At 62.2% G+C, this 26,214-nt stretch overlaps 2 protein-coding genes across 8 annotated transcripts in view; one reads left to right on the forward strand and one right to left on the reverse strand.

Annotated features, from left to right (window-relative positions):
* On the reverse strand, positions 1-9,831 carry MGAT4B (alpha-1,3-mannosyl-glycoprotein 4-beta-N-acetylglucosaminyltransferase B). Of its 5 annotated transcripts, none has more exons than XM_045890498.3 (15): positions 9,640-9,831; positions 4,284-4,469; positions 4,052-4,192; positions 3,833-3,966; positions 3,396-3,442; positions 2,966-3,079; positions 2,709-2,847; positions 2,465-2,579; positions 1,978-2,108; positions 1,752-1,859; positions 1,400-1,593; positions 945-1,023; positions 775-862; positions 574-686; positions 1-485 (listed from the first exon to the last, which is right to left on the reverse strand). In XM_045890498.3, exons 1-15 carry the CDS (start codon positions 9,734-9,736, stop codon positions 462-464), a joined length of 1,710 nt encoding a protein of 569 aa, XP_045746454.1. In that variant the 5' UTR covers positions 9,737-9,831; the 3' UTR covers positions 1-461. The 5 variants fall into 5 exon arrangements, with proteins under 5 accessions (XP_045746454.1, XP_045746463.1, XP_064451838.1 ...); XM_045890507.3 differs by having other exon boundaries at positions 2,709-2,784; positions 9,640-9,828; XM_064595768.1 differs by lacking the exon at positions 9,640-9,831 and adding an exon at positions 9,218-9,479 and having other exon boundaries at positions 775-853.
* The window catches only part of SQSTM1 (sequestosome 1), a 22,152-nt gene continuing 5,628 nt past the window's right edge, over positions 9,691-26,214 (forward strand). Inside the window, exons 1-5 of one of the 3 annotated variants that reach the window (XM_064595773.1) lie at positions 9,691-9,741; positions 23,106-23,201; positions 23,683-23,912; positions 24,007-24,148; positions 24,848-24,928. In XM_064595773.1, coding sequence (XP_064451843.1) covers positions 23,153-23,201; positions 23,683-23,912; positions 24,007-24,148; positions 24,848-24,928 — 502 coding nt within the window. In that variant the 5' untranslated portion in view covers positions 9,691-9,741; positions 23,106-23,152. Of the gene's footprint in view, positions 9,742-21,077; positions 21,345-23,105; positions 23,202-23,601; positions 23,913-24,006; positions 24,149-24,847; positions 24,929-26,214 lie in introns of those variants that run through there. The other 2 variants (XM_064595772.1, XM_045890532.3) reach the window with 2 other exon arrangements.

Genomic DNA, 26,214 nt, shown 5'->3' on the forward strand with positions numbered 1-26,214 from the left:
CTTCATTAACCCTTTATTACAAGTCACGCTCTTATAGAAGTATATGTGGACTTACGTGAAAAAATCAAATGTATCCAAGAATAAAAAACACAGCACATAAAGTAGTATATGCATTCCAGTGTTCGCGCCGGAGACAGCGGGCGCCCAGGAAAAAGCTCTTCTAAAACGGCCTGGCTCTAGCCGGCCGGGGATGCGAACGGTTCCGGCCGGGATGCACGGGCCGGCCTCAGGCACAGTGTGGGGGCCGCCTGCCTCCTCCCGCGGCCGGGCGGGCGGGGGCAGCACCAGCTCCTGGGGCCTCCGGGCCAGCGGCGATCCCAGGCCTGCGGAGCGGGGCGCCGGGCAGAACCCCTCAGGCTTGGGGCGGCGGCGCCGGGCCCTCCGGGGGCGGCAGCGACGACATCCCAGGTCTCCCAGGGGGCTTCAGGGCCAGCCAAAGTGCACCCTCAGAAGCCCGCCGCTTAGTCGGCCTTTTTCAGGAAGATCTAGAAGAGCCGGGCTCGGGGTCAGCTGGGGGCCTCAGCGCTCGGCCGATCGGCTCCGTGGAGCGGCTCCCTCACCCGCCCCGCTTACCTCGCTCAGAATGACCCACACTGGGGAGTCTGTCTGGATGGAGAGGCGCAGTGCTTCCAGGGGGCCAAAGGCAGGGTCCACCTCGCCCTCTGCCACACCCTTGTAGAAGGAGCCTGGGGGAGGGCAGCGCTGAGCCACTGCCCCCAGACCCCCGCCCAGCCCAGCCTCCCCCCCATCTCCACCTGCCGGCCCCCCACTCACCTATCTGGAGGTAGCCGTCAGGGCTCCGAGGGTACCGGAGGGTGGCTGAGCGGCCCTCCTGCAGGGCCTCCTTGTCTGACTGGGGGTTCTGGGGGCAACATAAAGGGGCTGAAGCCAGTGGCTGTGGGAGGGGTGGGCCTTCAAGAACGTCCACCCCCTACCACACTCACATCGAAGGGCAGCACCTCCACTGACGTGTTGAAGAGCTTGTCCTCTGGGTGCTCGATGTTCCCGCTGCGGAAGAAGAACCTGCGGCCAGACAGGCCTGTGAGCTGCTGTGCGGGTGGGGCAGAGAAAAGGCCCGGCTGGGCCCAGGAGTGTAGCAGGTGGGCCCTGGGGTGCTGAGTGAGGCCGGGGACCACTCCAGGGTGCGGGGGGGGGGGGGGGCAGCCATTGGGCTGTGCAACCAGGGACGAAGGTGATGGGCCACTGTCACAGAGCTCCTGTGGGCACTGCCTTAGTCTTAGTAGCTACCATGATGAACCCCACTCTTCAGATAAGGAAACTGAGGCAGGGTGAGATTAAGTGATTCGCTGGGGGCCCAAGAGGGGCAGGTGGTGAGGCCTATCCCCTGGTGGCCACCCTGCCCCTCCCCCAAGGTGGACCTATGGGTGTGGGCACTGACCTCTCAAGACGCAGCGGCTGGAAGAAGCGGAAGCGAATGAAGTCCCCGGCAGCAGGCGTGAAGGCCCAGAAGAAATCCTCACGCAAGTAGGCCTTCTCTAGAGTGAAGTGCTGGTATGTCTTGAGGCTTGTGCTCACCTCAGCCGGTGGGTTCACATGCTCCTTCCTCAGTGCCTGCTTCCCAAAGTCCTTGTCCTGCCACCCAGGAGGGACAGCGCAGCTGGAGAGGGCCCCTCTAGAGAGGGACTTGCCCTGCCCCACCCTCCCACCCCCATCTCCCCCTCCCCCCACAGCCCCGGGCTCTGCCCATCCCCAGCCTGTCCCCAGCCAGGGCCCAGGGTGGCGCAGCCCACCTTCAGTTTCTGGATCTTGCCCGCCAGCGAGGAGTGCGTGCCCACGTGCTGGAAGAGGGATGGCTTGAAGCGGATCCGCAGGTTGGCCTTCTGCCGGTCGCAGTGCTTCTGCAGAGGGATGGGGATAGCAGAGGGCTCAGCTCCGCTGTCTCTTCGCGACGGTCCATGCTGGAGACTGCGTGCCCCCCCCCCCCGCCCCCACACTTGGTGGTGCTGCCCTGCTCACCGCATCCTTCTCGGGGTTGCAGACCTTCACCCACAGAATGTGGTCCAGGAGCCAGTCAATGGGCTTGTCCCGGTAGAACATGAGGATGAACTCCACAATCAGGCTCAGGTCCAGTGACTTGAACATCTTCCCTGGGGGTGGGAAAGGGGGGAAAGGGTGCTCGGTGGGCAGCTCTGCCCTGCCCTACTTCCCCTTAATCCCTGTGGCGGTGGTTCTCTAAGGAGGCTCGCGCAGCAAGCCCTATGGGCAGCTGCAGGCAGGTGCGGGCACTAGGGGATGGACGGAGGTGGTGAGTCCAACATCTGGAGGCAGAGGGAGGGTGGGAACAGGCCCGCTGGGGCCGCAGGGGACCTTCCCGGAAGAGCTTGCCAGTATGACCCTGTGTGGTACCAGGGCTGCAGGGACAAGGACAGAGAGGCAGATGTCGGCTGGACTGAGGGGCCCTGGTCAGGTCTGCGGCATGGGGCGGGGGCGGGGGGTGGCGCACCAATGAAGCCCAGCTGGGAGAACTCCAGGATCATCCAGTCCTCCGAGGGCTGCTGGAGTGCGAAGTTCTTCATGGTGCTCAGGTAGTTGGGCTTGGCGACAATGTCATCCTCCAGCTGCATGGGGGGGGGGGGGCAGAAGGGGGGCTGGACTCAGGATGGGCACAGGGACAGGGTGGGGCTCACCACCCAGGCCCAGCCAGGGTCCAGGGCCGGTGGGGGGCAAAGCAGGGTCCCGGTGCTGACCTGCACGTAGTAGATGCCTTTGGACTGCGCATACATCATGAGGAAGCAGTAATCGAGGTTCTGTTTGGTCCTCCACCTGCGGGGCAGGGGCAGGGGCTCAGGAGCTCCGACCCCCCGCCCAACCCCATGCAGCGGTCCTCTGATGGAGAAACGGACGCACTGCAATGAAGTGCCTGGGACTTGGGCACTGACAGACCGGGTTTCTCACGCAGCTGGGCAGGTGGCCAGGGGCATGGGGAAGTGGGCAGTGCTCGTACCTGACTCTCTCCTTGGGGTCCCCAAAGGACTCTCGGAGGTGGGAGAAGTCAGGGTAGAAGTGGGGGGAAGGGGAGATGACTTCCAGGAGCCCGGAATGGATCTCCGTGGGGAACCTGGGGGGACCAGGAGTCCAGTGGGTGTGCAGCCTCCAGGCCATAGCAGTTGGGGCAGCGCTGAGCTAGCCAGACCCTGTCCCTTTGCTCAGGCCCAGCAGGCAGCCATCACCCAACGGCACAGCCACCCTTCGGAGACAGTGAGGCTCCAGAGGGGCTGGGCCACCTCTACACACCCACCCTCTTTCAGCAAAGAGGCAAAGCACCCTTTCCCACAGGGGGAAGGCAGGATCATGCAGGGGAAGCAGGCACCTGCCTGCCCCGCACCCCGCAGAGCCCCACCCCCCACCAGCTTTATGGGTCCGTCAGTACTCACAAGGCTTTGATGTTCTCTGTCACCACCGAGGTGTACTGTGGGTCAGTCTGTGGGGAGACCAAGTGCCCTCCCTAAGCCTGGCTGCCACCCCAAAGGGCCTGGAAGAAGGGGCTAGGGGGGAAAGGGGGCGGGCTTCAGATGACCCCATGCACAGAGGGAGTGAGCCCCCCATCCTGAGGGCCGAGTAAGTCTGGGCCGGGGGAGGTGGGGGGGCGGGACGGGTAGGGCACAGGTGCACTAGGTCACTGGCGTCTCCACCAGGGGGCGCTGAAATGGTTCTTTCTTTTTAACTTGTCTTCATAAATTTGTGAATGAAACTGACAACTGAACCTCTGATAGTTTTTTCCTCCGGAATGTTGCTCGGTTTTCATTTCTCCTTGTTATTTTGTGCCCTGCGTTCTCTGAATGCTCCCACCCCCGCCCCCCAGCCCACTCGCCTCGGCGATCAGCACCACGATGACCGAGTCCTCCTTCTCCTGCGGGCTCAGCTCCGAGATGAGCGAGTGCAGCGTGTCCGTCAGGTACGAGTGCACCTCGCGCCGCACGCTGGGGATGCCCATCACCACCGACACTGCGGGGGGGGTGCGGAGAGTCGGTACCGGCCGGATGCCGGGGACCGCCCCCCGCCCCCGGCCCCTCCCGGGACCCGCCCCTACCTCCAGTGCGGCCCTGGCCCACGCGCACTGCAGGCTGCAGGCTGCTTTCCTTGGCCAGCAGGTGCGGCAGGTGGTGGAAGACGGTGGGCAGGTGCAGCACGTGCTTGTGGGAGACGTTCCACGGCTTCAGTCGCGGATCCTCTGGGTGGGTCGGGAAGGGACGGGTCAGACGAGGCGGCCTGCCATCAGCCCCCGCCTCCCGGGCCACGGCGGGCGCGGCTCCAGCGCTCACCAGTTAGGCGGCCCCAGGTGCGATTGCCCTCCCCCTCTCGCAGCGCCTGCCTCTCCGACACGGCCCTCTTGATCTCGTCCAGCACCAGGTTGAGCTCCTTGGAGCGCTTGAGGCTCTCCTGCTCAGCCGCATGCAGCCGGTCACGCAGCGCCAGGAACTCCCGCTGGTACACGTCCACCACATCGCCTGTGGGTGGTTCGCACGCTGTCACCAGGGGGCAGCCGCGCACTGACCTACTGCCCCTTGAGTGTACCAGCGCCCACAGTTTCGTGCCCATCTGCAAATGTTCTTGTGCCTGCCCACATGCCAGCTCCGCGTGTGTGTGTGTGTGGGGGGGAGTGTACATAAGGGTCACTCTGAGGTCACACTGACACACTGGGGGGAGAAAAATCTTCACTGGTCCGATTGGTACTCTCCAGTACTCTCCCCCTACCCTGCTATCTTCACCTTTGAGGAGACATCTGAGGGAGGGCTGCAGGATCCTTCCAGCCCCAGGTGGGGCAATCCTTGGACTGAATCTTCACCCAGTGGCTCCCAAAGTCCCCCTCTTGCTTCTTTTTGCAGTATCTGCTCCTTCCAGGAGGTGCGATGCCCAACGGCCCATCCAGGGCACAAGGACCCAGCCCTTCCTCAAGAGGCTTCTTAGCTCCCTGGCCTGTCCCCCTCCCTCCCCTCGGCCTCTGCCCTTTGCTCCCCACTCGTGCTCACAGAGGAGGTCACAGGCAGCTAACCCTACCCCCAAGGCCCTCTGGGGATAACCCTCCCTGGGCTCTCATCCTGTCCTCCAAGTAGGACAGGGCTCCGGTGCCCATTCTGCACTAAGCACTGACTCTGGCTTCTCCATCTCCCTCCGGGGGAGGCTGCTGCAGTTACGGCCTCCCAGGGCTCCCAGGGCTCCGAGGAGCAGATAAAATGGAGGAACTACTCCCGGGTCACTCAGTGAGTCCGCAGCAGTGGGGCCACACAGCTCCCAACGCCCGCAGACCTGCTTCTCTGGAGACCCGTGCTGGGCATGCGCCACCTCGAGGGGTCTGCATGCCCCCCCCCACCGCAGGACCTGTGTCAGAACCTCCAGCCGGGCCCCAGCTACCAGCATGGTAGGCAAGCCAGGAGCACCACCAGGGTGGGGCTTCCTGACAGTGGAAAGGGATCCGCAGGGTGCCAAGCACCTGGCTCCACTGGTCCGGCCGGGACCAGTGAGCAAGAATAAGACAAACAACACCCCCCCCACCCCGCCCCCTGAGGCCGGTGCAGCCGGTCCCACGGGGCTGTGCACTCAAGGACTGTTCTCATCTCGCTTCTGCTCTATTTGCCATCCCGGACAATGGCTTTTCCTTGTCTCCCGTGTCTTTGCATGTGCCGTCTCTTCTGCCTGGGATCCCCTTTCTCTTCTGGGTCTAATGAAAACCCATGTAGCCTTTGAGGCCTAGTTTCAAAGTCTAGTGTTCAAGTCTAGGAAACCTTCCAGAACTCCCCTCTCATCCTCTAGGCAGCTCTCCTGTTCCTTGATTCCCCTGTGGGATCCCAGCCCCCAGAATGCCCTGGCATAGTGCCGCTATGTGCACCAAGGGTCATGACCAAGGCAAAGTTCTGTCATCTCAGAATACAAGCCCCCCCTTAAGCTGCATGGGGCAGAGGTCTAAGAGCTAAATCCCAGGGGAAGAGGGAGGGGTAGCCTAGGGTGGGGGGGGGATGCAGAGGGGGAGGCCAGGGAGGTGAGCAAAGCAGGCCCTCTCTAAGGCACTCCATACTCATCTGCTTGCCCCTTAGGCACAGCCCTGCAGGGGGAGGGAGGCGAGAGTCGGGTTACAAGATCTGTGAGGCTCTGCGCTGGGTTCAGTGGCCGGGTTACCCTGGAAACCTGACCCCTTGAGCAGAAGCCAACCACCCCCATCAAACCCTCACCCACCCAGCCCAGAGTGGGGTGGCACCAGGCGCCAGGAGCGTCCTCCTCTGGGGCAGCTGCCCCATAGGGAAGGGGGACTGGAGGTGCCCAGGCCCCCAGGAGGGAGTTCAGAGCTGCTCTGTGAAGGGGGGGGAGGCCTCTCTCCCCTCTGACTGCTGCCCCTCCCTGGTCTTCTCCGTTAAGTAGGCTGAGCTCAGTTCCACCTTCACCTGTCTGGGCACACAAGCCAGGTGGGCAGCCGTGGGCACCTGAGTCACCCTGGCCACCGAGGCCTGGGCACAGCCTGCCCCCTACCCTGGCCTCCTTTCCTCGGGGCCTCCCCCCACCCCAGGTGCTGAACTGCCTCTGTTTATCCGGAGGGGATGGGCCCTGGCTCCTGCCCACACCAACCCTTCTGTCATTTCCCTCCACGCCGCAGGCCCTGTCCCTCAGCAGCCCGCCCCCGCTCCTGCCCTGCCTGCGAGGCCCCCAGCCGGACCGACGTCCCTGACTTCTCTGCTCCTGGGTCCACTGTCTCTGCCTCTCAAAGCCAGAAACTCAAGCTCTGTGCCTGCCGCTCCCTGGGCTGAGCCTTATGTGCCAGGGCTCTGCCAAGCCATCCTGGCACCCCTACGACCTTTTTGGGCTGCGTGGCTGGACTGTCGCATTGGATGGGCCAGGGGATGCAGCTCAAGGGAGGGGAGGGGCAAAGGCCTGGGGAGCCCCTGGCCTCTCGGGGCGGGACCGAAGGTCCTGGGAGCTAGGGCTGAGGGCGCTTTGGCTTCTCTTTCTCTCCGCACCTTCCTAACCCAGGGAGGAAGGGTGGAGGGCCGGGCCCCAGGTGCAGCTGGCCCTAGGGAAGGCCGGCAGCTGGGGCAGCTGGGGCCAGACTAGTGGCACCTTTCCCACCCCTCCCCCCACCCGAAGGCAGAGTAATCAGGACACCTGAGGCCCATGGACCACAGTCTTGCCCTGGTTCCCTCTTGATGGAAGAAACAGATTTAAGAGCCAAGCCGGGCACAGACCATGTGCCATGTACTTAGGGAAGGGGAAGCAGGCTCAGAGGGGCTCAGCAGGTGCCAGGCCCAGTGAGGATGTGGGCTTAACGTGCAGGTGGGGCCAGGGTGTAGAGAGGGCCAGCTGTCCCTCTCCTCTCCAGGCCTTGCAAAGCACCCCTCGCAGGGGTCAAGGAGGGTGTCGGTGGTTGCTGGAGTCCGGCATGCTGGGATGTGGGGGAGGGCTGAGGCCGGCCCGCAGGGGCTGCTGCTCTCCCTGGGGACGGGCCTTCAGCAGGTGCTGGGCTGAGGGCCGGAGTCTGAGGGCTAGTGGGGCTGTTGCACAGATCTGGTCCAGGCTGGCCATGAAAGTGGGTCCCAAACCCAGATCCAGGGTCCAGCTGGCCAAGGCCTGGGTGTCCTTCCTGGCCCCTGGCCCAGGGCTTCCGGGAAGCCACCTGCTCCCGCTGCCTCCTTCCTGTTTGGCTCGCAGCCCACCTTTCTTACAGATCTGGGTCCCTCTGGCCTTCCCCTAAGTACTGGCGCCTGTGCCGGCCCTATCCTAAACCCCTCACTCACTGCAGCTGGAAGCTGGGGTCAGGTCCGGCTTCCCCACGCAGGTGCCTACATGTATGAAGGAGAAGGGTTTGCCTAAGGGCCCAGATTCAGGCTTTTCTTGAGGCCTCCGAAGACCTGGCTTTGCCAGGCCCCCTAAAACAGGGATAGCCCTTGACAGGGAAGTGCCCGGTCACCCCCTCGCAATGCCTCATGGGCTCTTGGGCTTCTGGGAGGACCCCTGCCACTGAGCCCCACATGTCTTTGGCTGGGGTGCTCTACCCACTCCCCAGGCCCTTGGATTGCCAGCCTCCTGGATGACCCCCTCAGAGACGGTGAGCCCTAGGTGGAGCCCCTAGGTGGAGCCCCTCCTGGAGGTCAGTTCCCTGGGGCCAGCAAGGCTCCCAGAGAAGGGCTTGGGGGGAGGTGAGCTGCACTGCAACTCCTGATGTCAGGTTGGGGGCACGTGGCTGTTGCAGGAGGCACACAGGAACTGTGGCCTGGCCGAGGACAGGGTGCAAGGGCTCATCAACCCACCCACGAGCAGACAGATGTGCCCCCACCCATTAGATCTAGCCCCACCCTGGTTTCCATGCCAGTCGGCTTATGTGGCTACTCTCCCAAAGGTCCAACATGCCTTCCTCCTGGTGACACACCCCCCTACAGAGGACTCTGCCCCATTCATGCCTTCTCCCAGGTGACACACCCTACCTACAGACTTCCAGAGAACTTTGCCCCAGCCATGCCCTCCCTGTGCCAAGCCCTAGGGACCTCCCTTCAGGGCTCCTGGAGCCCTGAGGCCCCGACCCAGACAGGTTGGTGGACTCCACTAGGCTGGGCTGGTCAGGCAGGAGGGTCAGGCCCAGCTCCGTTCGGGCTGGGAGGGTCAGGAAGCTTCCAGATCCTCCCTCAGTCATTCCTCCTCCAGCTTCATGTAGCCACAGGGTTGAGAAAGAGGGAAGCAGGAGGTAGGAGGGAGGCAGGGGGTCAGCTGGCCTCAGCCTGATCCTGCTTAGACCTCCAGCAGGAAGGCCAGGAGGCAGGAAGGAAACAGCTATTCCCGGAGGCTCCTATGGTGCAGGCCGGCTGGACAAGGCCTGTGAGGGCCTCCTCAGCCCCTGCCGTCCCAACCAACACGAGGCGACTCCAGCCAGTGCTGGGGCCTGCCCCTACGCCCATCCCCAGGTGTGCAGACCGAGCTCGGAGGACCGTGCTGGTAGACTGGCCAGCCTGCCCAAACTTCAGGTGGGGGGCGGAGGTCCGAGGAGACCACACAAAATAAGTTGAGGGGTAGCCGGGGGCCAGGCGGGCCAGCGCCCAGGTCCCCGCAGAGGAATCCTGGGGCCACATGTCATGGAGGAGGGGTGCGGAGGCCCCGGGGAGCAGCCCCCCACGGTAGGCTGGTGGGGGGGGCGGAGAGGTGGTGGGCGGAGAGGTGGTGGAGGGTGCTGCCCAGATGTCCGGCTGCCCCCCTCACACCTGTCTCGGGAACACGGTACCTGCTCCTGCCCAGGTGCCCGGAGAAGGTACCTTGGGGGCCACCTGGCCACAACCGTCTCCTGACCTTGTGCCTCTGTCCCTCTCTGGAAACTCCAAGGTCCCCGGGTCGCCGGTGGGAGCGACCAGCCCGAGCATGGGCGCAGCCGGTCTCACGGAGGCCGGTCCCGCGGTCCTGAGCGCCGCCCCGGGCCCCCGCGGACCGCTCGGCCCCGGCGGCCCAGCCCAGGCCGGAGGAGAATTTCGCTATTCCGGCAGCAAACAAGTGGGGGCGAGGAGGGAGGGGCGTCCTCCGCGCCGCCCGGGCGGGGAAGGGGCGCCTGCGTCGGCTTCCGGCCGCCTCCCGCCGCCGGACCCTGCTCCGGCGGCCGGCGCCCAGGTGCGGCCAGGTGTGGGACGCGGCGCGGGGCCCGGGGGGGCTCACCTTTCTGGCCGCTGAGCGCCGCGTACCAGGAGAGCGAGAGGAAGGCGCACAGGCAGAAGAGCAGCAGCGTCAGGAAGGTGCCATTGCGGAGCCTCATCTCGGGTGCGCGGCGGGCGCCGGCGGGGCCGAGGCCGCATGGCCCGGGGAGCCGGGGCCGGGGCGCGGGGCCGGGAGGCGGCGGCGGGGTTGCGGGGGGGGGCCCCGGCCCCGGGGCGGGGAGGGGCTGGGGGCCCGGGGCCGGGCGGGGACGCGGGCGGCGCCGGGGGCCCGGCCGGGCGCCGCGCTGACGGCTCCTGGGTCGGGGGGAGCGGCGCGGGCCAGGCGGCGCGGGCGGCCTCGACTGGGCGGCTGGGCCGGGCCGGGCTGGGCCAGGCTGGGCTGGGCGGCGAGAGCCGCGGCCCGGCCTGGATCCGGGGCCGCGGCGGAGTCGGCAGCGCAGGGCGGGGCGGCCCGGATTTAAAGGGGCCGCATCACCCGCTGCCGCCACCAGCACCGCGAGGGGGCGGGGTGGGGTATCGGCTCCCCGGATCCCGCCCGCGCGGCCCGGGACGGTGTCCTCCCCAGCCCCCCGCGTGGGCTCGCGCGGCTCCGGCTTCGGGCCGCCTCGGGTAGATCGAGGCCGGGGCCTCGCGAGTGCGGCTCGGGCTGCGGTGCCGGCGGCGCGCCAGGGGTGGGGGTGGGGGGCCCGGACCCCCGCTTCTTAACCTCTCCATTAGGACCCACCTCCCCTCCCCAGAGACCCGGACCCCACGCCCCCTTTATCCCGGGCCCCTCAGGCCGGTGGGAGGGGGCAAGGTGCGGCTGCGGCTGGCGGTGCCTCGAGTTGGGAGGCCGGCCCGGAGTGGCCGCTGCCCGCACCGACGCCCCCGGGCGCTTCCCCCTCCAGGACCGTCCTCTGGTCGGCGGGGTGGAGGCGTGCTGGGGGCCCCGGAGGCGCTCCTGCTCCGCCGAGTACGGACAATGGGCCGTTTTCAGGAGCAAAAGAGCCGCCGTTACGCGGGTGTTGGGCACAGCGACCAGTCCCGAGCGGGGCTGGCTCCCGGGGCGCTGGCGCGGGTGGGCGGGAGGCAGCGGGCACCGCAGGGTGAGGCGGGCGGCGGCCCCTCGCCGTCCAGCGCCTCCCCCCTCCCCGCGGGGCGCTCCCACCTTCCTTCTTTCCCCAGCCCTCTGTGAACGCGGAGAGGGTCCGAACACTGAAGGGATTCGTGCAGCTGAGGTTCGGGGCAGACATTTGGGGAGCGCCCTTGTCCAATTCCTGGGAGTTCTGGTTCCCAGCATTGCCCGCAGGCTCCTCCCGGTGGAGGTTTCAGCCGGGGAGTCGCTGGGGATTTGTCTTTCTCCTCCAGCGCAGGTCCACACCTGGGGGCAGGATGTGCTGCGGGGAGCGGGGCAGGGTCTGGGCGTGAGCCTCTGCAGAGGGATTTTCGCCGGGAGCGCGTGAGGCAGGGCCACTGGCTGCGGCGGGCGTCCTGGGGACTGATGAAATGACTGGCCTCAGTTTCCCTGCAGGCACAGGTACTGCCCTCTCTACTTGTAATGAGCTCTTTTTTTTAAGATTTATTTTAGAGAGGGGGAGGAAGGGGCAGAGGGAGAGAGAGTCTCAAGCACATTCCACGCTGAGTGCGGAGCCCGTTGTCGCTGGGCCCCATCCCAAGACCCTGAGATCATGACCTGAGCTCAAACCAAGAGCTGGTCACTTAACTGACTGAGCCACCCAGGCGCCCCCTAATGAACTTTATGAACTGACACGAGGCTTGTTGGATTCTTCTCCTTCTCCTTCTTTTTAAGATTTTATTTATTTGAGAGAGAGGGAGAGAACTCGCTCATGCATGAGCAGGGGGAAGGGGCAAAGGGAGGGGGAGAGGGAGAAGCAGGCTCCCGGCTGAGCGGGGAGCCCTAAGCGGGGCTGGAACCCAAGACCCTGGGATCATGACCTGAGCCGAAGGCAGACGCTTAACCCACTGAGCCATTGTCGGAGTCTTCTGAAGGAAACTGTGTTCCTGTGTTTTCACAGGGCATCTGCTGTTTGTGGCTGGGGATAACGGTTTTTCATCTGGGCTGTGATACAGAGGGTTTTGAATTTTTCTAAATATGTGTTCAAGTTTAAAAGTGAGTTGATTTAAGGAAAATGATTAAACCAGTAGAAATTAAAGAGATGGCCTGTTTGTGATGAAAGTTTGGGGGAACTCATTCGAGTTCCCTCCCACTGACACTCTGGCTTTGGGGAGGTGGAACCGGAATCAGGGACGCCCCGGGGAGGTGGGCAGAATCCTGGGGATTGCAGGGCCTCTATCAGGATTGGGACTATCCAGGGCCACGGTGGGGGAGAAGGGTGCTGGTCTACTTTGGGAAGTGGGAGGTCTGGAGTGAAGGGGAGTGGGAGAGGGGCTGGGGGATGTAGGCTGGAGGGGGCCACACACCCCCTGGTTGGGCAGCCAAAGGGGTCCAGGCTATGGCGTTTTGGGGGCAGTCTTTCCCGACCCCGCTAACCAAGCTGCCTTTCTGTGCCTCTTCCCCACTGCTCCATCAGAATCCCAGGAAGGATTCCCCACGCACCTGCCACTTTGTCAACGCCATGCCCCAATGAACGTCCTGCTGGGGATCGTGCGCTAAGGGGGTGGTCATGGCAAGAGAGCAGAAGCCTAACGGGGCCTGCAGAAGTGACATCACTGTGACTCATTTGTTCCTGCATTCATACGTTCATTCATTCTGCCCACTGTGGCGGAGGAGGGGGGGGCCTGGTCCTGCCGTCCCAGCTCCTGGAGGACTCCCAACTTTCTCCTTTGAAACAGGGGAGCGCTTGCTGGGCTCCTGTGCAGTTTTCCACTGCTCTCTGTGCCCTTGCAATAATTCGTTCCCTTCCAGGCCTGGGGAACAGCACCCCCTCCGCCAAGGGTTCAGCTTCTGTGTCGGAATTGGGGATGACAACTCCAATCCCCACCCAGGAGAGAGCATGGAGCCAAATGGGCACAGAAAAGTCCTGCTTTCTCCCCAGACCCCAGGCTGTGTACCCTTCTTCTTCGTTCCTGCTTCCTACAGAGTGAAAATGCCCCCATGTCGGAATCACCTGCCAGCCCTGGAGATTTTCCGGGGGATGGCCCTCGGCGGTGGCTCTTCCTTCCATCCTTCTTTCCTGGGCTTCTCAACCTGTGGTCCAGGGACCCAGAACTGGGGAGGTCTGGGAGTTGAGATGAGAAAGAAAAAGAAGGAGTTAAGATGAGAAAGAAAAAAAAAAATCCATCTTTATTTTCACTGATCTGTAACTGAAACGTGGCATTTCCTCCAATTATGAATGGAGGCAGGGAAGTCCGGCAGAATTAGTGGTGCTTAAGACCATTGCACAGAAATCACAGGGATTTTCAGGGTACGGGTGTTGCAGACACCTCCAAATAGGCATGACATGCTCCTACTTGGCAATTCTGGTGTTTATTAGCCCTGCCTCTCTCTATTATGATGTAATGAGTTAATAAAGAATCACGGGTGGGATGCCTGGCTCAGTCGGTAAAGCATGTGACCCTTGATTTCAAGGTCCTGAGTTCAAGCCCCACACTGGGCGTAGAACTTACTTTAAAAAAAAAAAAAAGGATCACAGGTGCTTCTACGTCACAAACTTGTGGGGCTTTTTGTTTTTATTTATTTATTTTGAAAAAGTAGTCTCCATGCCCAATGTAGGGCTTGAATTCAGGACCCTGAGATCAAGACCCGAGCCAGCCAGGCAGGCGCCCCACAAATCTGTGTTTTTATATTTTGATATTTGCATTTCGATATTAGCACTCCTTTTGTAATGCAATATATTTTAAGCATTTCAAAACATGGTTCTAAGCAGGGATCCTTTGCCTTCTCCAGATGCTAAGGGAATCTCCTGCCCCTGTGAGAGTTTGGAAGTCCTGCCCTAAGCCTCACCTCGCCCCCTCAGGGGGGCCCATCTTTCCTTGGACGCCTCATTTCCATTTTCATTCATAACCCACGTTCTGAGTGTTCACCATGTGCCAGCCACGCATGGGTCACCAGCAACACCAGGGACCCTCCCTAGGACACTACCCTACCAGCCTCCTATCCCTGGCTGGAAAAGCAAAGTCCCTGGGGCTCAGAAAGCTTACAGTGGCGGAAATTCCCTTGTCCAAAGACAGTGGGCCTTCCTGGGAAAATGAGGTTAGTAATATGCCCCAGTGGAGAAGGATGGCTTGGCCTCCGCAGAGGGAGCTGGCTGGATCAAACGCCTCTGTGGAAGGAGTCCCCAGGCCCCCAGGGGTCTGGTCCTTGCACACCTCGTCAGCGATGGGGGTTTTTACCCTTGGAGCTACGGGGAGCGTCCAAAGCAGGGAGAAGAGTCCGGGCTGCTGTGGGATTGAGACAGGCATACGGACATTTTGAAAATATCACTACAGCAGGCAGGGAGAAGGGGCTGGAGGGAGTAAGAGAGGAAGCAGGGAGATGAACCAGGGGGCTGTTGTAGGTGAAGGAGTCCAGAATACGTCACTGTGGCATGAAAATTGTATCAAGCTGAAAGCATTTGAAAATAGGCTTTTTCTTCAACTTCCTTATCTGCCTAAAAGCAAGGCCTCCCAAAATAACTCAATTGTCCTAAATCCCCTCCAGCATGGCTTTTATTACCTGATAAACCCATTGTCACAAAACCATCAATAATACCTCTCCTCTGTTCTCCTGAGGGCCCATTTTATCTTTCCTAAAAGTATTTTTGTTTTCCTCATAAGTACCTTCTCCTCCTCTGCTTTCCCTATTAAGTTGGTATATAAGCCCCCAAATTCTAAGTACTGGAATAAAAACCAATCTTTTATTTTGCGAATCTGTTTTTTTTTTTTTGGTCAGTTTAATTCACAGACCCTAGTCACTGAATCTAAAAGGGTAGAGGAAAAGTTTTCCGTTCTGCCCTGACGTAGGCATCTGGGAGAGAGGTGGTCTGGAATGAGGGGCAGGGGGCTGGAGATGAAGAGAAGTCGATAGGTGCAGGACAACCTTTAGGCGATTGTAGATCGTTGAGGTCGAGAGTGTGGACTAGAGAGGCAGCCTGCCTGGGTTCGTCATCCTGACTCCACCCCTATGTGACACAGCTGTGTGACTTTGGGCAAGTTACTGCATCTTTTCTGTGCCTCTTTCCCTGGGGTGAAAAGTGGGGATAATGGTCAGAATAGGCTTAATAGCCCCAAATTTCCATGATTTAATAAAGGTATATTTCTCAAAGCCACGTATCTCCTGAGGGTCCTCGGGGACCCTGCTCACGGTAGTTCCTGCCCAGACTTTCAGGTGCGACCGTCTGAACATCACAGGCTTCCCCGACGGGGAAAGAGAGCTCTAGAAGCTCCAGCCAAATAAACACATGTGCTGGCCTGTAAGTGATCCGGGGTTCTTCTCTCAGGTCCTGGGCCGGAACAAATCCCGTGACGTTACCTCAGGGGAGCAGGTGAGTTCATATATATAAAGTATTCGGAATGCTTCCTGGCATAAGAGAAGCGCTTCGCGAGTATTTTTACCGATTATCGGCATGTACAACCAGCGGGAACTGCTGGGGCTCTTGAGGGCACCGCAGGGTCCCAGCTGGCCCCCCGGGTTGCTGGCCGGCATCGTGCAGAGGGTCCTTGCCACTGGGGACCCCTGGGGCAGGCACGAGGCGTGGTGGTTTAGTACTCGTGGCTACCGCTGACCAAGACCCAAATCAACTGGTTTAAGGTGTCTCGTGACCCAGCGTCGGGCCTGCCGGGGACCAAGGAGCCCAGATGCCGAGCTCAGGGTCGGCGACCAGTTTGGGTTACACAGCCAATCCTGACCCAGGGCGCCACAGTGCTCTGGTTGGCCAAGTTTGGGTCCCGTACCTGCCCCACCCTACCCTCCGTGCTGGGGAGAAATGAATCCTTAAGGGACCATTTCCATCCTTAAATGAAACTGGGAATGCATGTAAAATGCAACAACGAGGGATGTAAACTTCCTTCTCTAACCCGCTAACTCTTGTCAAGGGGCACGTCAGCCCTCTCACCCTGGCCCCCCAGAACTACAGACCCTGAGAGTGGAGGAGTGCGGGTCCCTATAGCCCAGGGCCCGGGGGGCTATGTTCTCATTAGTAGCTGAGAACACGCCCTACTGACTTCTTCCCACCTGACATGCTTTTAACTGGGTCACAGTGGGGCCACCCTGCCAACTTGGGCCTGCCCCCCCCCCAACTTCGGCCCAGGCCCTGTGGGCTTCGGGCCCTCTCTCCTCAGCTCAGGGCCCGCCAGACGGGAAGTCCTGGGCTCCAGGCAGAGGTGGGTGCCAAGGATCCAGCCTCAGCCCCCAGGGCCCTGGGATGCCATTCTCCTGTCCTCTCATCCGGTCACGGGTGGGAGCCCTGCGCCTCTCCTGCCCCAGGGTCTGGGGGACGGCTGGAGCCCGGCAGCTGGGCAAGGTGGTTGCAGAGTCTTTGCTTGGGCCCCCGTGGGAGGGGGTCGCCTGGGCCTTCTTTCCACAGTGAGCCAGGGCTGTCCCAAGGAGGACCTTCTGCCGTAGCTGCTCCCTAGTGTCAGGGTGACAGCGATGTGGGACACCATCCCCATGCACCCCACAAACGGTACCCGAGCTCCCGCACATGCCAGGCACGGGGACACGGGCAGGACTGAAGGTGCCCACAGCCTGCCCTGCCCGCAGAGGGCACGCAGGGACATGGAGGAGGGGCCGAGCCAGGCGTGCTGGGAAGAGGGGAGCCCCGGCTCGGGGCACACAGGGCCTGGGGCCACGCGGTGAGTCCCCCTGCATCAGCCAGAGAGGAGGGGTGCGCGAGGCGCTGGGTAGACCCCGGCGGTGAGGGCTTTCAGGGCGCTGGGACTTGGGAGCACACGAAAGCCCGATAACTTTTTCAGAAGGTTTTCAGACGGGACCTGGGCAGGTGGGGGTGGACATGGCCCTGAGCCACTGACCCCAGACCCCCGCCCCCTCTCCAGAAAGCGTGGCTCCCATTTCAGGCACCCTCTCATTGCCTGGCGTGGGACCGGAGCCCCGGGGAGAGGACCATGCTGGCCTCTCTCCCATCCAGCACAGAGCTGGGAGCCCCCGCACCCTCTTCCCCCTCTGCCTCCAGCTGTTGGCACCTGCTCTGCCAGGTCCACATGCCTCCTCCGGGCTCTTGCTAGGATCGGCCTGGGCGCCTTGACCCATCCGGGGTCGCTGCACTGTCTCATCACGGTCCCCTCGCCCATACCACCAAGCTTCTCCATTTACGATTCCAGAACCATCTGCTGTCAGGCTGGCCCTCTGGGGGCCCACAACAGTGCGCACATGGGGGTAGGTCTTGACCAAGAATGGGAGAGGTCTGCAATGTGCAGCGCCGTTGGATCCCAGTCGTGACCCTGGTGGCCCTCGTCTGAGCCTCCCTCCTGGGCATGGGACGGTCCCACTTAATGAACGGCCTTAGGGGACCACCAGATCTGATGTGTGTGTGTCAGGGGTGCTCTCCCTGGTGGGGGGGAGACCAGTGCCCTTGCTGGCATCTCCATGGGGCAAGGACCCCCAGGGCTAAGGGCCCAGGGACACATGCGTGAGAGGGTGCTGGCCAGTGGGCACCAGTAGGGTGGGGTGAGGATGAGGTCAGGTCCACCCTCTACCCAGGTGGCCTGCAGCTCCCTCCAGGGACCCCCTGCCTTGGCCCAAGCTCTGGCCACACGTTCCTTCCCGGCCAGGCACGCAGGGCTCAGCTAGAGATGTCCCTAGGGCCACCCATCGATCGGGCTTAGTGCTTCTGCCCGGCCTGGGAACCGAGCTTGCTTGATTTCTTTCTTTCTTTCTTTTTTTTAAAAAGATTTTATTTATTTATTTGAGATAGAGATAGAGCTTGTGAGAGAAAGCGTGTAAGTGCACGAGCAGGGGGAGCAGCAGAGGGAGAGGGAGAAGCAGACTCCCCGCTGAGCAGGGAGCCTGATGCGGGGCTCGATCCCAGGACCCCAGGATCATGACCTGAGCTGAAGGCAGATGTTTAACCAACTGAGCCCCCCAGGCACCCCCGAGCTTTCTGATATGCATTTATACACATGGCCTGAATTAGGCCTGGCCCACCTCCTTTTCCTCATTCAGTGTTGGTGAGAGCTGCCTCCACGGCCCAGTGCCCACAGAGGGTACCATCAGGTGCAGAGGGTGCCCCTCAGTGCCCCCTCTAGGACCCAAGTGTCCCGCCCCGCGGGATGGTATGCAGGCAGAGCTGAGCCCAGACTGCCGCTCCTGGCCTCCAACCACGCCCTGGCAACTTAGCCTTCCCTAACTCTCCAGTCATGACTCTTCGTGGCTTTACTGCATTTCCCTGATCATGCACGCCTTCAGCCCCTTTTCTTGCTTTTTTTTGGTTTTTTTTTTAAGATTTATATATTTGTTGTTAAGACAGCGGGTGGGGCAAAGGGAGAGGGAGAGAGATTCCTAAGCAGACTCTGCGCTGAGCGCGGAGTCCAACGTGGGCCTCGATCTCTCGACCCGAGAACACGACCTGAGCTGAAACCAAGAGTCGTATGCTTAACCGACTGCACCACTCAGGCGCCCCGAGCCCTTTTTCTTTAAGAACACCCCCTCACCCTGCCACAGCCCTCACCCCTCTTGGCTGGTAACATCCAGTGTCTGGGGATTTTCGCAAGGGGGTGCTCAGGAGAGGCCCCATGGAGGAGATGACAATGCAGGAGGAGGAGGGAGAGTTCCAGATAGGGGGAGGAGCCAGGGGAAAGTCATCAGGTAAAATGAGTCGGTGAGGTTAGGAACCGAGGTGGGGGTGTGTCCCTCCGTTGTGATGGAGTAGAAGGGAGCGTGGAGGACGGTGTGGAGCTCCCACCCACGAGTCACACTGTTCCTCTATGGAGAAACAAAGTCAGTCCTTGGACCCCGTGCTGGGTTCTGGAGGAGCCTGATCCCCTGTGATCCTCAGTTTCCTCGAGGTGGCCCAGAGCAGTGTGGCCTGAGTCCTGCCGTGGCCTTGTCTCTGGTGGCCCCAGCACCCACCTGTAGGCTTGGCTCCATACCCCAAAGAAAATAAACAGAACCTCAGAAAGCCATTGTCAGGGAATGGGATTACTTCTGTAAGGAACGAGGCACTGAGGTACTTACAACATGAGACAGCAATAAACCGAATCAGATGACCTCCCGGCCACCCCTGCTCATCCCCCGGAAACTCCTGACTCATGTCTCTTCTGTGCTCCCCACTGTTTCACCTCAAACCCTACTCTGGTCTCCTTCCTGACACCCCCACCGCCAGCTGATGCCCCCAAAGGCAGCCAAACCATAGCCAGCTATCTGGGAGGGCCCCATTCTAGCCCCATTTCAAAGATGGGGAGACTCAGAGGCTTGTCATACGCCCGAAGATGGCGGGACTGCTGCATAGTGGGTCTTCTGACTCAGGCGCCAGCCAGCACAGGGGAGGTCCCTGAAGTCCAGGGAGGGGCCAGGCAGCAGATGTCAGAAGGGGGCTTTGGACCCCGGGGACAGGGTCTGCTTGGCTCTGATCTCCCTGCTGCCTTGGGGGCCTCTGTGGGCTCTTGCGGCTCTGGGGTCCCGCTCCCCACCCCGGCTGCCTGTTAAAATGTCACTGAGCTAGGTAGCAGTGGGGCGGGGATCCCCTGTTAGGACGGTGGTCATGGGATGCTGACTCACTGCCGGCCAGACCACCTGACCTCTCCCGGCAGGCGACAGGGCCCTGCCAGGGGGTTCCCCAGCCGCAGCCTTGTTTACTTCTCACTGGCCTTGGGGGAGGAGGGGAGGGCAGGGCCAGGGCCACGCTCAGCGGGAGGGCATCCTGGGCAGGCCAGAGCGGGGACTCTCCTAGGGGTGGGGGCCTCCAGGTTGGCTTCCCCGGGCCCCATTTCCTGCCACCCCCATTTCCCCTAAGCTCTCCATCCCTCCTTGCAGACCCACCATGGTCTCCAATGGGGCCAAAGGGCCAGAAAGCAAAGCAGGTTCTGCCTGCAAGCGTCTGTTTCCGCTGCTTGTTTGGACAGGGGCCGCACCTCGAGCCCTTCCTGAGACCCGAGGTCCCCCAGAGCCCCAGGGCTTTCCTTCTGCACACCCCACTCACTCGAATGAGGCCCCTGAAACTTGGGGGGCTGGGAAGCTGGGCTCTTGGTCCAGGCTGCCCTGTGTGGCGAGGCCCCGGGGCTGCTGAGTCACACACCCATGGACACCTGTGGGCCCCGGCAGCCTCTGCCCAGCCTGCCCCTTGTCCATCCTCTGACCCTGTCTGCAGGGCAGTGAGCATCGTGTCCCTTTCCCAGGCTCACAACAGGGATGCGGGGAGGGGCCTGAGAGGGTATGGCCTCTTTAAAGGGCTGCTTGGGGCGAGGTGCACCTACTCTGGAGCCCCCTGGGAAGGACCAGCCACACCTGCGGACAGGTCCCTGCTGTGTTCCCAGAAGCAGATCGCCTCCACAGCTCGGAGCCAAGTCCACCTGCCCACCCTTCCCTTCTGGCTCTCCCATTGCACAAACCCCACCACCAGAGGACATGGCTCCGACTCAACAGGTCTGCCTTCTACTCTCAGGACCCCGCCTGGGACACTACAGAGGGCGACCTACCCTTCCTGCCCACCTCCTTCCCAGACGCCCCTTCTTCCAGGCCTTGTGAACAGGCGGGTTTTGTCACATAGAGCCCTGTTTCTTGGTTACTAGCCGGAGGGCTGCTGCTCTGACCCGTGGGATGCCCCTGAGGCCATCAGGCCTGACACCACGCAGGCCCTTTGGGCAACACCTGGGAACGGAACTCTGTGCTGACACGTGTGGGTCCGGCTGCCCATGCGGAGCACGTGATGGCCACTGAGGCTCCCGGAAGCGGCCGCCGGCCTTCTGGCCAGGTGAGGGGGAGGGGACCCCGTGCTCCCCCGGCACCCCTCGGCCTTACCCCCACCCCACTGGGAGCTCCTCTGAGGCTCAGGCCTGATGGGGGGTACGCCCCTCAACCCGGTAAGGGGCCGTCATGGAGGATGCTGGGGGCGCTGGAGCGGGCTGCCACCCGGGATGGGAGGCTGTGGAGAGTGGCAGGGCCCGGACAGGACCTCGGGAGCGGTTGGCTCTGGCCTGGGGCTTCGGGCCCGCCGTGGCCCCCCTCCCGCCGCGCTGGGCTTCCCCCCAGCCCCCCACCCCCGCGGCCTCCGTTGTGCTTTGCTGAGTCACCGCCAGGCCAGGCCTGGGAGGGCTCTGGGGGGGACCCCTGTGGGTGCTCTCCCCGCAGGTGAAGAGGCCGGAGCCCAGCCCTAGATGTCGGAGTCCCGGGCCGGCCTCTTGGGGTCCCGGGGGCACCGAGGACAGTGAGGAGAGGGGTCGGCGCTAAGGGGGTGCGGGACACCGTGTGGGGACGGCGGCGCAGCGGGCTCGGGGCCGCGGCAGGGCGGCTCGCGCGGGGCGGCGCGGCGGGGCGGGGCGCGGAGACCACGCCCCCAGGAGGCCGGCGGGGGCGGGGCTGCCCGCGTTCTTTACAAAAGCCGCGCGCCCGCCGCCGCCGCGGCCTGGCTCCGTCTCCTGCTCGCCGACCGGTAGCGATGGCGTCGCTCACCGTGAAGGCCTATCTTCTGGGCAAGGAGGACGCGGCCCGCGAGATCCGCCGCTTCAGCTTCTGCTTCAGCCCCGAGGCCGAGGCCGAGGCGGAGGCCGAGGCCGAGGCCGCGGCCGGGCCCGGGCCCTGCGAGCGGCTGCTGAGCCGGGTGGCCGCCCTGTTCCCGGTGCTGCGGCCCGGCGGCTTCCAGACGTACTACCGCGGTGAGCGGGCCCGGCGCCCTCGGGGGGCTGCGCGGGGCCGTGACGCAGGCTTGCCCGGCGGGGCGGCTGCTCGTCCGGCCTGGGGGCGCCCGCGGGGGCCGGCTCCGGCCGCTCTCGGGGGAAGGGGGTTGGCGTCGGCTCGGGCGTTGCCGGCGGGTGTCGGGCCCGGGGGTCCCGGGGGTCCCGGGGGCGCAGGGCGCCGGCCCTCCCCCCGCCGTGACGTCGCAGGTCTTGGCCCGGGGCGCGCTGGGGCGTCCTCGCTGGCCGGCGGCGGGCGCTCGGGTTACGCTGACAGCTCGCTGCTGCCGAGTCGGGGCTGGCGAGGGCCCCGGAAGCGCCGGCCGGACGCGGAGGAAGGGCTGGCGGGGGAGAGCGGGAGGCGGGCCAGTCAGCGCGGCGGGGCCTGGCGGGCGAGCCCGGGCGCGGCGGCGGGGAGGAGCGGTCGGGAGCGGCCCCGGGGTGCCCGAGGCCGGCCTGAGTGCGCACGTTCCCCCGCGGGCAGGGGACAGAGGCACCCAGCCGGGACGTTCTGCAGCAGCGTCGGCGGAGGGACGGGAGCCCAGGACCGCGCTCCGTTTCTTGCTGCGCTGGTGTGGCGGGGGGGGGGGTGGGGGGGGAGGGAGCAGGTCGGGGCAGGGAAGCGGGGCGCGGGGGGGCGGGAGCCAAGGCCGGCCCCTGGGAGGGGCAGTGCCGGGCCCACCCTTAGGAGCACTGCCAACTGGCCAGACCCGTTCCTGGTTGGTTGGTTTTTGTGACAACTTTATGGAGCTATCCTCCACTTCCCGTGCAGTTCACCCATTTCACGTGAACAGTTTTGAGCGACTTGTGCAACAATCCTCCTCACGGGTTTAGAACCTTTGCATCACCTGCGAGAGGAACTCTACGGTTGAGCTCTCTCCTCGTCCCCTTCAGCTCTAAGCAGCCGCTAATCTCTTTCTCGATGGATTTCCTTATTCTGGACATTTCCTATAAACATGGACACGGAGCCCTACACTTTCCTATTCTTTTGTAACCGGCTTCTTGTACTCGGCATAACATTTCCAAGGTTTAGCTGTGTTGCAGCTTGTGTCCGGACTTCATGCCTTTTTGTGGTTGAGTAACATTCCATTTTGTGGACATACCCCGTTTTGTTTTTCCGCTCCTTAGGGGATGGGTGTTTGGATATCACCTTTTGACGCGGCCTCTGTTCTTCCGGTGGATGTTGCCTCCGGTGGCCCACAGCTGGTGCAGCCTGCAGGTGTAGGGGGTGGTTTGGCCTGCACGGTGGGACTTTCACACCATTTGCTAAATCTAAAAGTCAGAGAGTTCATACAAATACTGTAGATTCACTGGGGGCGGAAGCAGGCAGATGTACTCATCTCCTTGACTCTCCTAAACCACAGGAGGCCCACGGCCTTTGGAGGGTCTGGGCCCCCAGGAGCCGGTCACAGGTGGGGATCTCCTACAGTTGAAGGTGGGTCTTGGCCTGGTCAGACGTGGACCGAGGCAGCACCGGCTTAAGGGGCAGCTGGCTCAGCTACAGGAGCGGCGCCCTGCATGTTCTGCCTCCCGTGGGCGCCCGGGCCCCACGTCCGAGTGCTTACCTTCCAGGCGGTGTTACAGAGGATGGGTGGTCTGGCCTCCGCGCCCCCTGGCTCACACAGGTGTGCGTCAGTTCCTAGGCGAGCAGATGCCCCTCTAGCTCAGGCTGCGCCCTTCTCAGCAGCCTGTATCTGACTGAGAAGGCTCGGGTACTCACATGCGGTCTTGTAAACAATCTAGATGAGGATGGAGATTTGGTGGCCTTTTCCAGTGACGAGGAACTGACCATGGCAATGTCCTACGTGAAGGATGACCTCTTCCGTATTTACATTAAAGGTAAAGGTCTGTTCTGGGTGCTGCCGGGTGCTTCTTGCTGTGTGAAACCTGCTTGAGTTTATTGAGCAGTCCCCTCCAAGGAGCAGGCAAGAGCCTGTGGGTTAAGACCGAGACTTCATCATCTCTGTGCTTGGCCTGAGAGAGGAGTCCCGAAGGGGTGGGGCCTGGGGACCTCTGGGTTCACTCTGTCAAGGGCCGGGGGCTGGGGGCGGCTTTGGGGATGCAATGGGTTTATTTTAACGGGGGGCAGGGCCCCAGCAATGCACACACCGCTCCCTGCCACTTCTCACTTGCCTGGGCCCCATGTACTGTACCAGGCACAGGGACTGGGACCCTCCTGGCAGCTTCTTGGGTCCCCTGTTGCTGTCACTTGAACAGCTGGGTTGTGCACGGACTCCAGGTCTGGAGGGCAGGGCCAGGGGCCCACTGACTGAAAGCCCCCCAGTCATGACGAGCGGTTCGTGTGGGGTCCCACCTGCAGAGAAGAAGGAGTGTCGGCGGGACCACCGCCCCCCGTGTGCTCAGGAGGTGCCCCGCGGCTTGGTGTACCCCGGCGTGATCTGTGACGGGTGCAATGGGCCCGTGGTGGGGACCCGCTACAAGTGCAGCGTCTGCCCGGACTACGACCTGTGCTCCGCCTGTGAGGGGAAGGGCCTGCACCGTGAGCACAGCAAGCTCGTCTTCCCCGGCCCCTTCGGGCCCTTCTCCGAGGTGAGGCTGGGGGGAGCACGGAGCGGGCAGGGGTCCGGGAGGAAGGAGCCCCCTGCTCTGGTGTCACCCGGCCCCTCTGCTCACTCCTCCCCAGGGCGTCGCTCACAGCCGCTGGCTCCGGAAGCTGAAACACGGGCACTTCGTGTGGCCCGGCTGGGAGATGGGCCCCCCAGGGAACTGGAGCCCGCGTCCTCCCCGGGCAGGGGACACCCGCCCCGGCTCCGCAGCCGAATCAGGTGAGGGTGCTTCACAGCCATTCAGGGTGCGTAGTCCTCACAAAACCCTGCAAAGTGGGGAGCATCATCCTCATGCCACACCCAGCAAGACGGAGGCACCTCAGTGCCCAGGGCCGCTAATTCACCCGCACTAAACCGAGGCTTGGCCCAGATGTGGCTCAACCCTAAACCTCCCCCACCCCGTCAAGGCTTTTTTTTTTTTTTTTTTCTTTTTAAAAAATGTGCTCTATACCCAATGTGGGGCTTGAACTCACGACCCTGAGCTCAAGAGTTACATGCTCTACTGACTGAGCCAGCCGGCCTGCTCAGGTATTTTGAAACACAGGCACAAAGTTAAAAACAGATGGCTTGTGTTCCAGAATTTAGGATTCTGGTTGTAGTCTGATTTTATTAACTGTCCTCTGATTTACCTCCTCCTTTGGAACAAAGGTGGGGATGTTGGTTTAATTCCGATGTGGTTTGAGCTAGAACGTGGTCAGCATTGTACACCGCATGTAGCGAATCCCCCATGGGCTTCTGAGCACCAGGGGTACACAGGGGCCCGCAGCGGGAGAGAGTTCGGGAAGGCTGCTGGGACGGACCCCCGGGGGTGGAGGGCACCTGTGGGAAAGGTGATAGGATCATAACAGGTGTCCAAGTCATTGAGAAACCTGCTTTGAATCGAACATTTTTTGTTTTTTTTTTTTTTGAAAACCAAAGCTGCTGGTCCATCGGAGGATCCCAGTGTGAATTTCCTCAAGAACGTAGGGGAGAGTGTGGCGGCCGCCCTGAGCCCTCTGGGTAAGTGGTGGCCTCTGTCCTTCGAGAGCAGGAGTGTGTCGATCACTTGGTGAGGGGGTGGCTGGGGGGCGGCTTGCCCCCCGGGTCACCATGGAGGAACGGTGACTGCCGTGCCCTTGGGGCCGGCCTTTGCCATGCGCTGCACCGCAGGCCGCTCAAAGTTAAATTCCGTGACGCGTTCTGGAGCTTTCCCTGTGGAGTGAAGTGGAATCAGCGAGTGTTTGGTTGGGATAAGCCCAGTAGCCTCTGCTGCAGGGCTGGCCTTTCGGCTTCTGACTTCTCTTCCCACAAAGGACAGTCTGCTTTCGCCCCTGAATGTGAGCCCTGGGGTTTACTCAAGGACTTGGGGCAGTAGTGAGCTGAGAGGCCATTTCTCTTTGCTTCCCTTCTGTTTTTTACAACCGCAACCTTTCTGGGGGCTTCCTGAGTGCCCAGCTTGTTGCCTGCGCTGGGGAGCCGGGTGTGATGGAGGGTTTCCAGTAGCCTCGGGTCAGATGTGAGGTCACTGGATGGGTGGGTGAACCGCAGCGGGTACCCCCTCGTGGTGGGACTGGCGCAAGGCTTTAGAAGGCGCCTGCTGTATCCGCTGGCCCTGACGGGGACGGTGGGAGTCCGCTACGACTGTGACTTCTGGCCCAAGGCTACAGTGGATCCGTGATCTCTGGCTGGAAGTGTGCTCCGCTTTGTGACTTCAGCGGCAGCAAGTGTCCACTGTCTGAACGGGTGCTGATGGGACGGGGAGGCAAGGCCCGCCGTCGCCCTCAGCTTGAGGCCATTTCGGCTCCCGCTGCATCAGGCCAGGACGCAGCTCAGCAGGGGCCCGTGAAACCCCTCAGACCATGTACCGCGGAGTTTCGTGCTTGGACTTAAAGGCCTTTGAGAGAAAGAGAAAAGAACGGGTTCTTAATGCCTTCTAGGAGGATAAAAGCGGAGCGGCGATCAGGTTATAAGCAGGAGATAAGCTAGTGCTAAACCCTAGCTGCCTCACAAGACGTGGTGATGAGAGTTGTGATTTGGGGGCAACGGGAAGCGGCTCTTTGGAAGCTACTAGTGGATCGTGGTTCTCAAGGTTGGCCGAGCCTCAGAATCCCCAACGTGGGTTGTTTTTGGTATAAATTTTGACGTATGGAGATTTCACTAAAATTATTCTGAAGAACAAAGTCCTTCGCTAAAAGAACGAACCAGACAAGCTGGGAAGTCCCGAACCCCAGTCTAGGTTCAGGTAGGGAACCTTGGAACCGTGCAGAGTCCCAGGTCCACCTTCTGGATTCTGGTAAATTGGCCAT

This window comes from Mirounga angustirostris, unplaced genomic scaffold (genome assembly GCF_029215605.1).
Source record: "Mirounga angustirostris isolate CCGP_5_RB_7025 unplaced genomic scaffold, mMirAng1.0.hap1 SCAF_7, whole genome shotgun sequence".
NCBI lineage: Eukaryota > Metazoa > Chordata > Mammalia > Carnivora > Phocidae > Mirounga > Mirounga angustirostris.

Bases quoted from the DNA above. Each gene is read 5' to 3' on its own strand.
- MGAT4B (XM_064595767.1), bottom strand. From the start codon at position 9,353: ATGCTCGGGCTGGTCGCTCCCACCGGCGACCCGGGGACCTTGGAGTTT. The intron at 4,193-4,283 runs GTGAGCGCTGGA...CGACCCACCCAG, and splicing joins CACCTGGGGCCGCCTAACTG to AGGATCCGCGACTGAAGCCG. The intron at 2,848-2,965 runs GTACGAGCACTG...TTTCTCCATCAG, and splicing joins GACCCCAAGGAGAGAGTCAG to AGGACCGCTGCATGGGGTTG.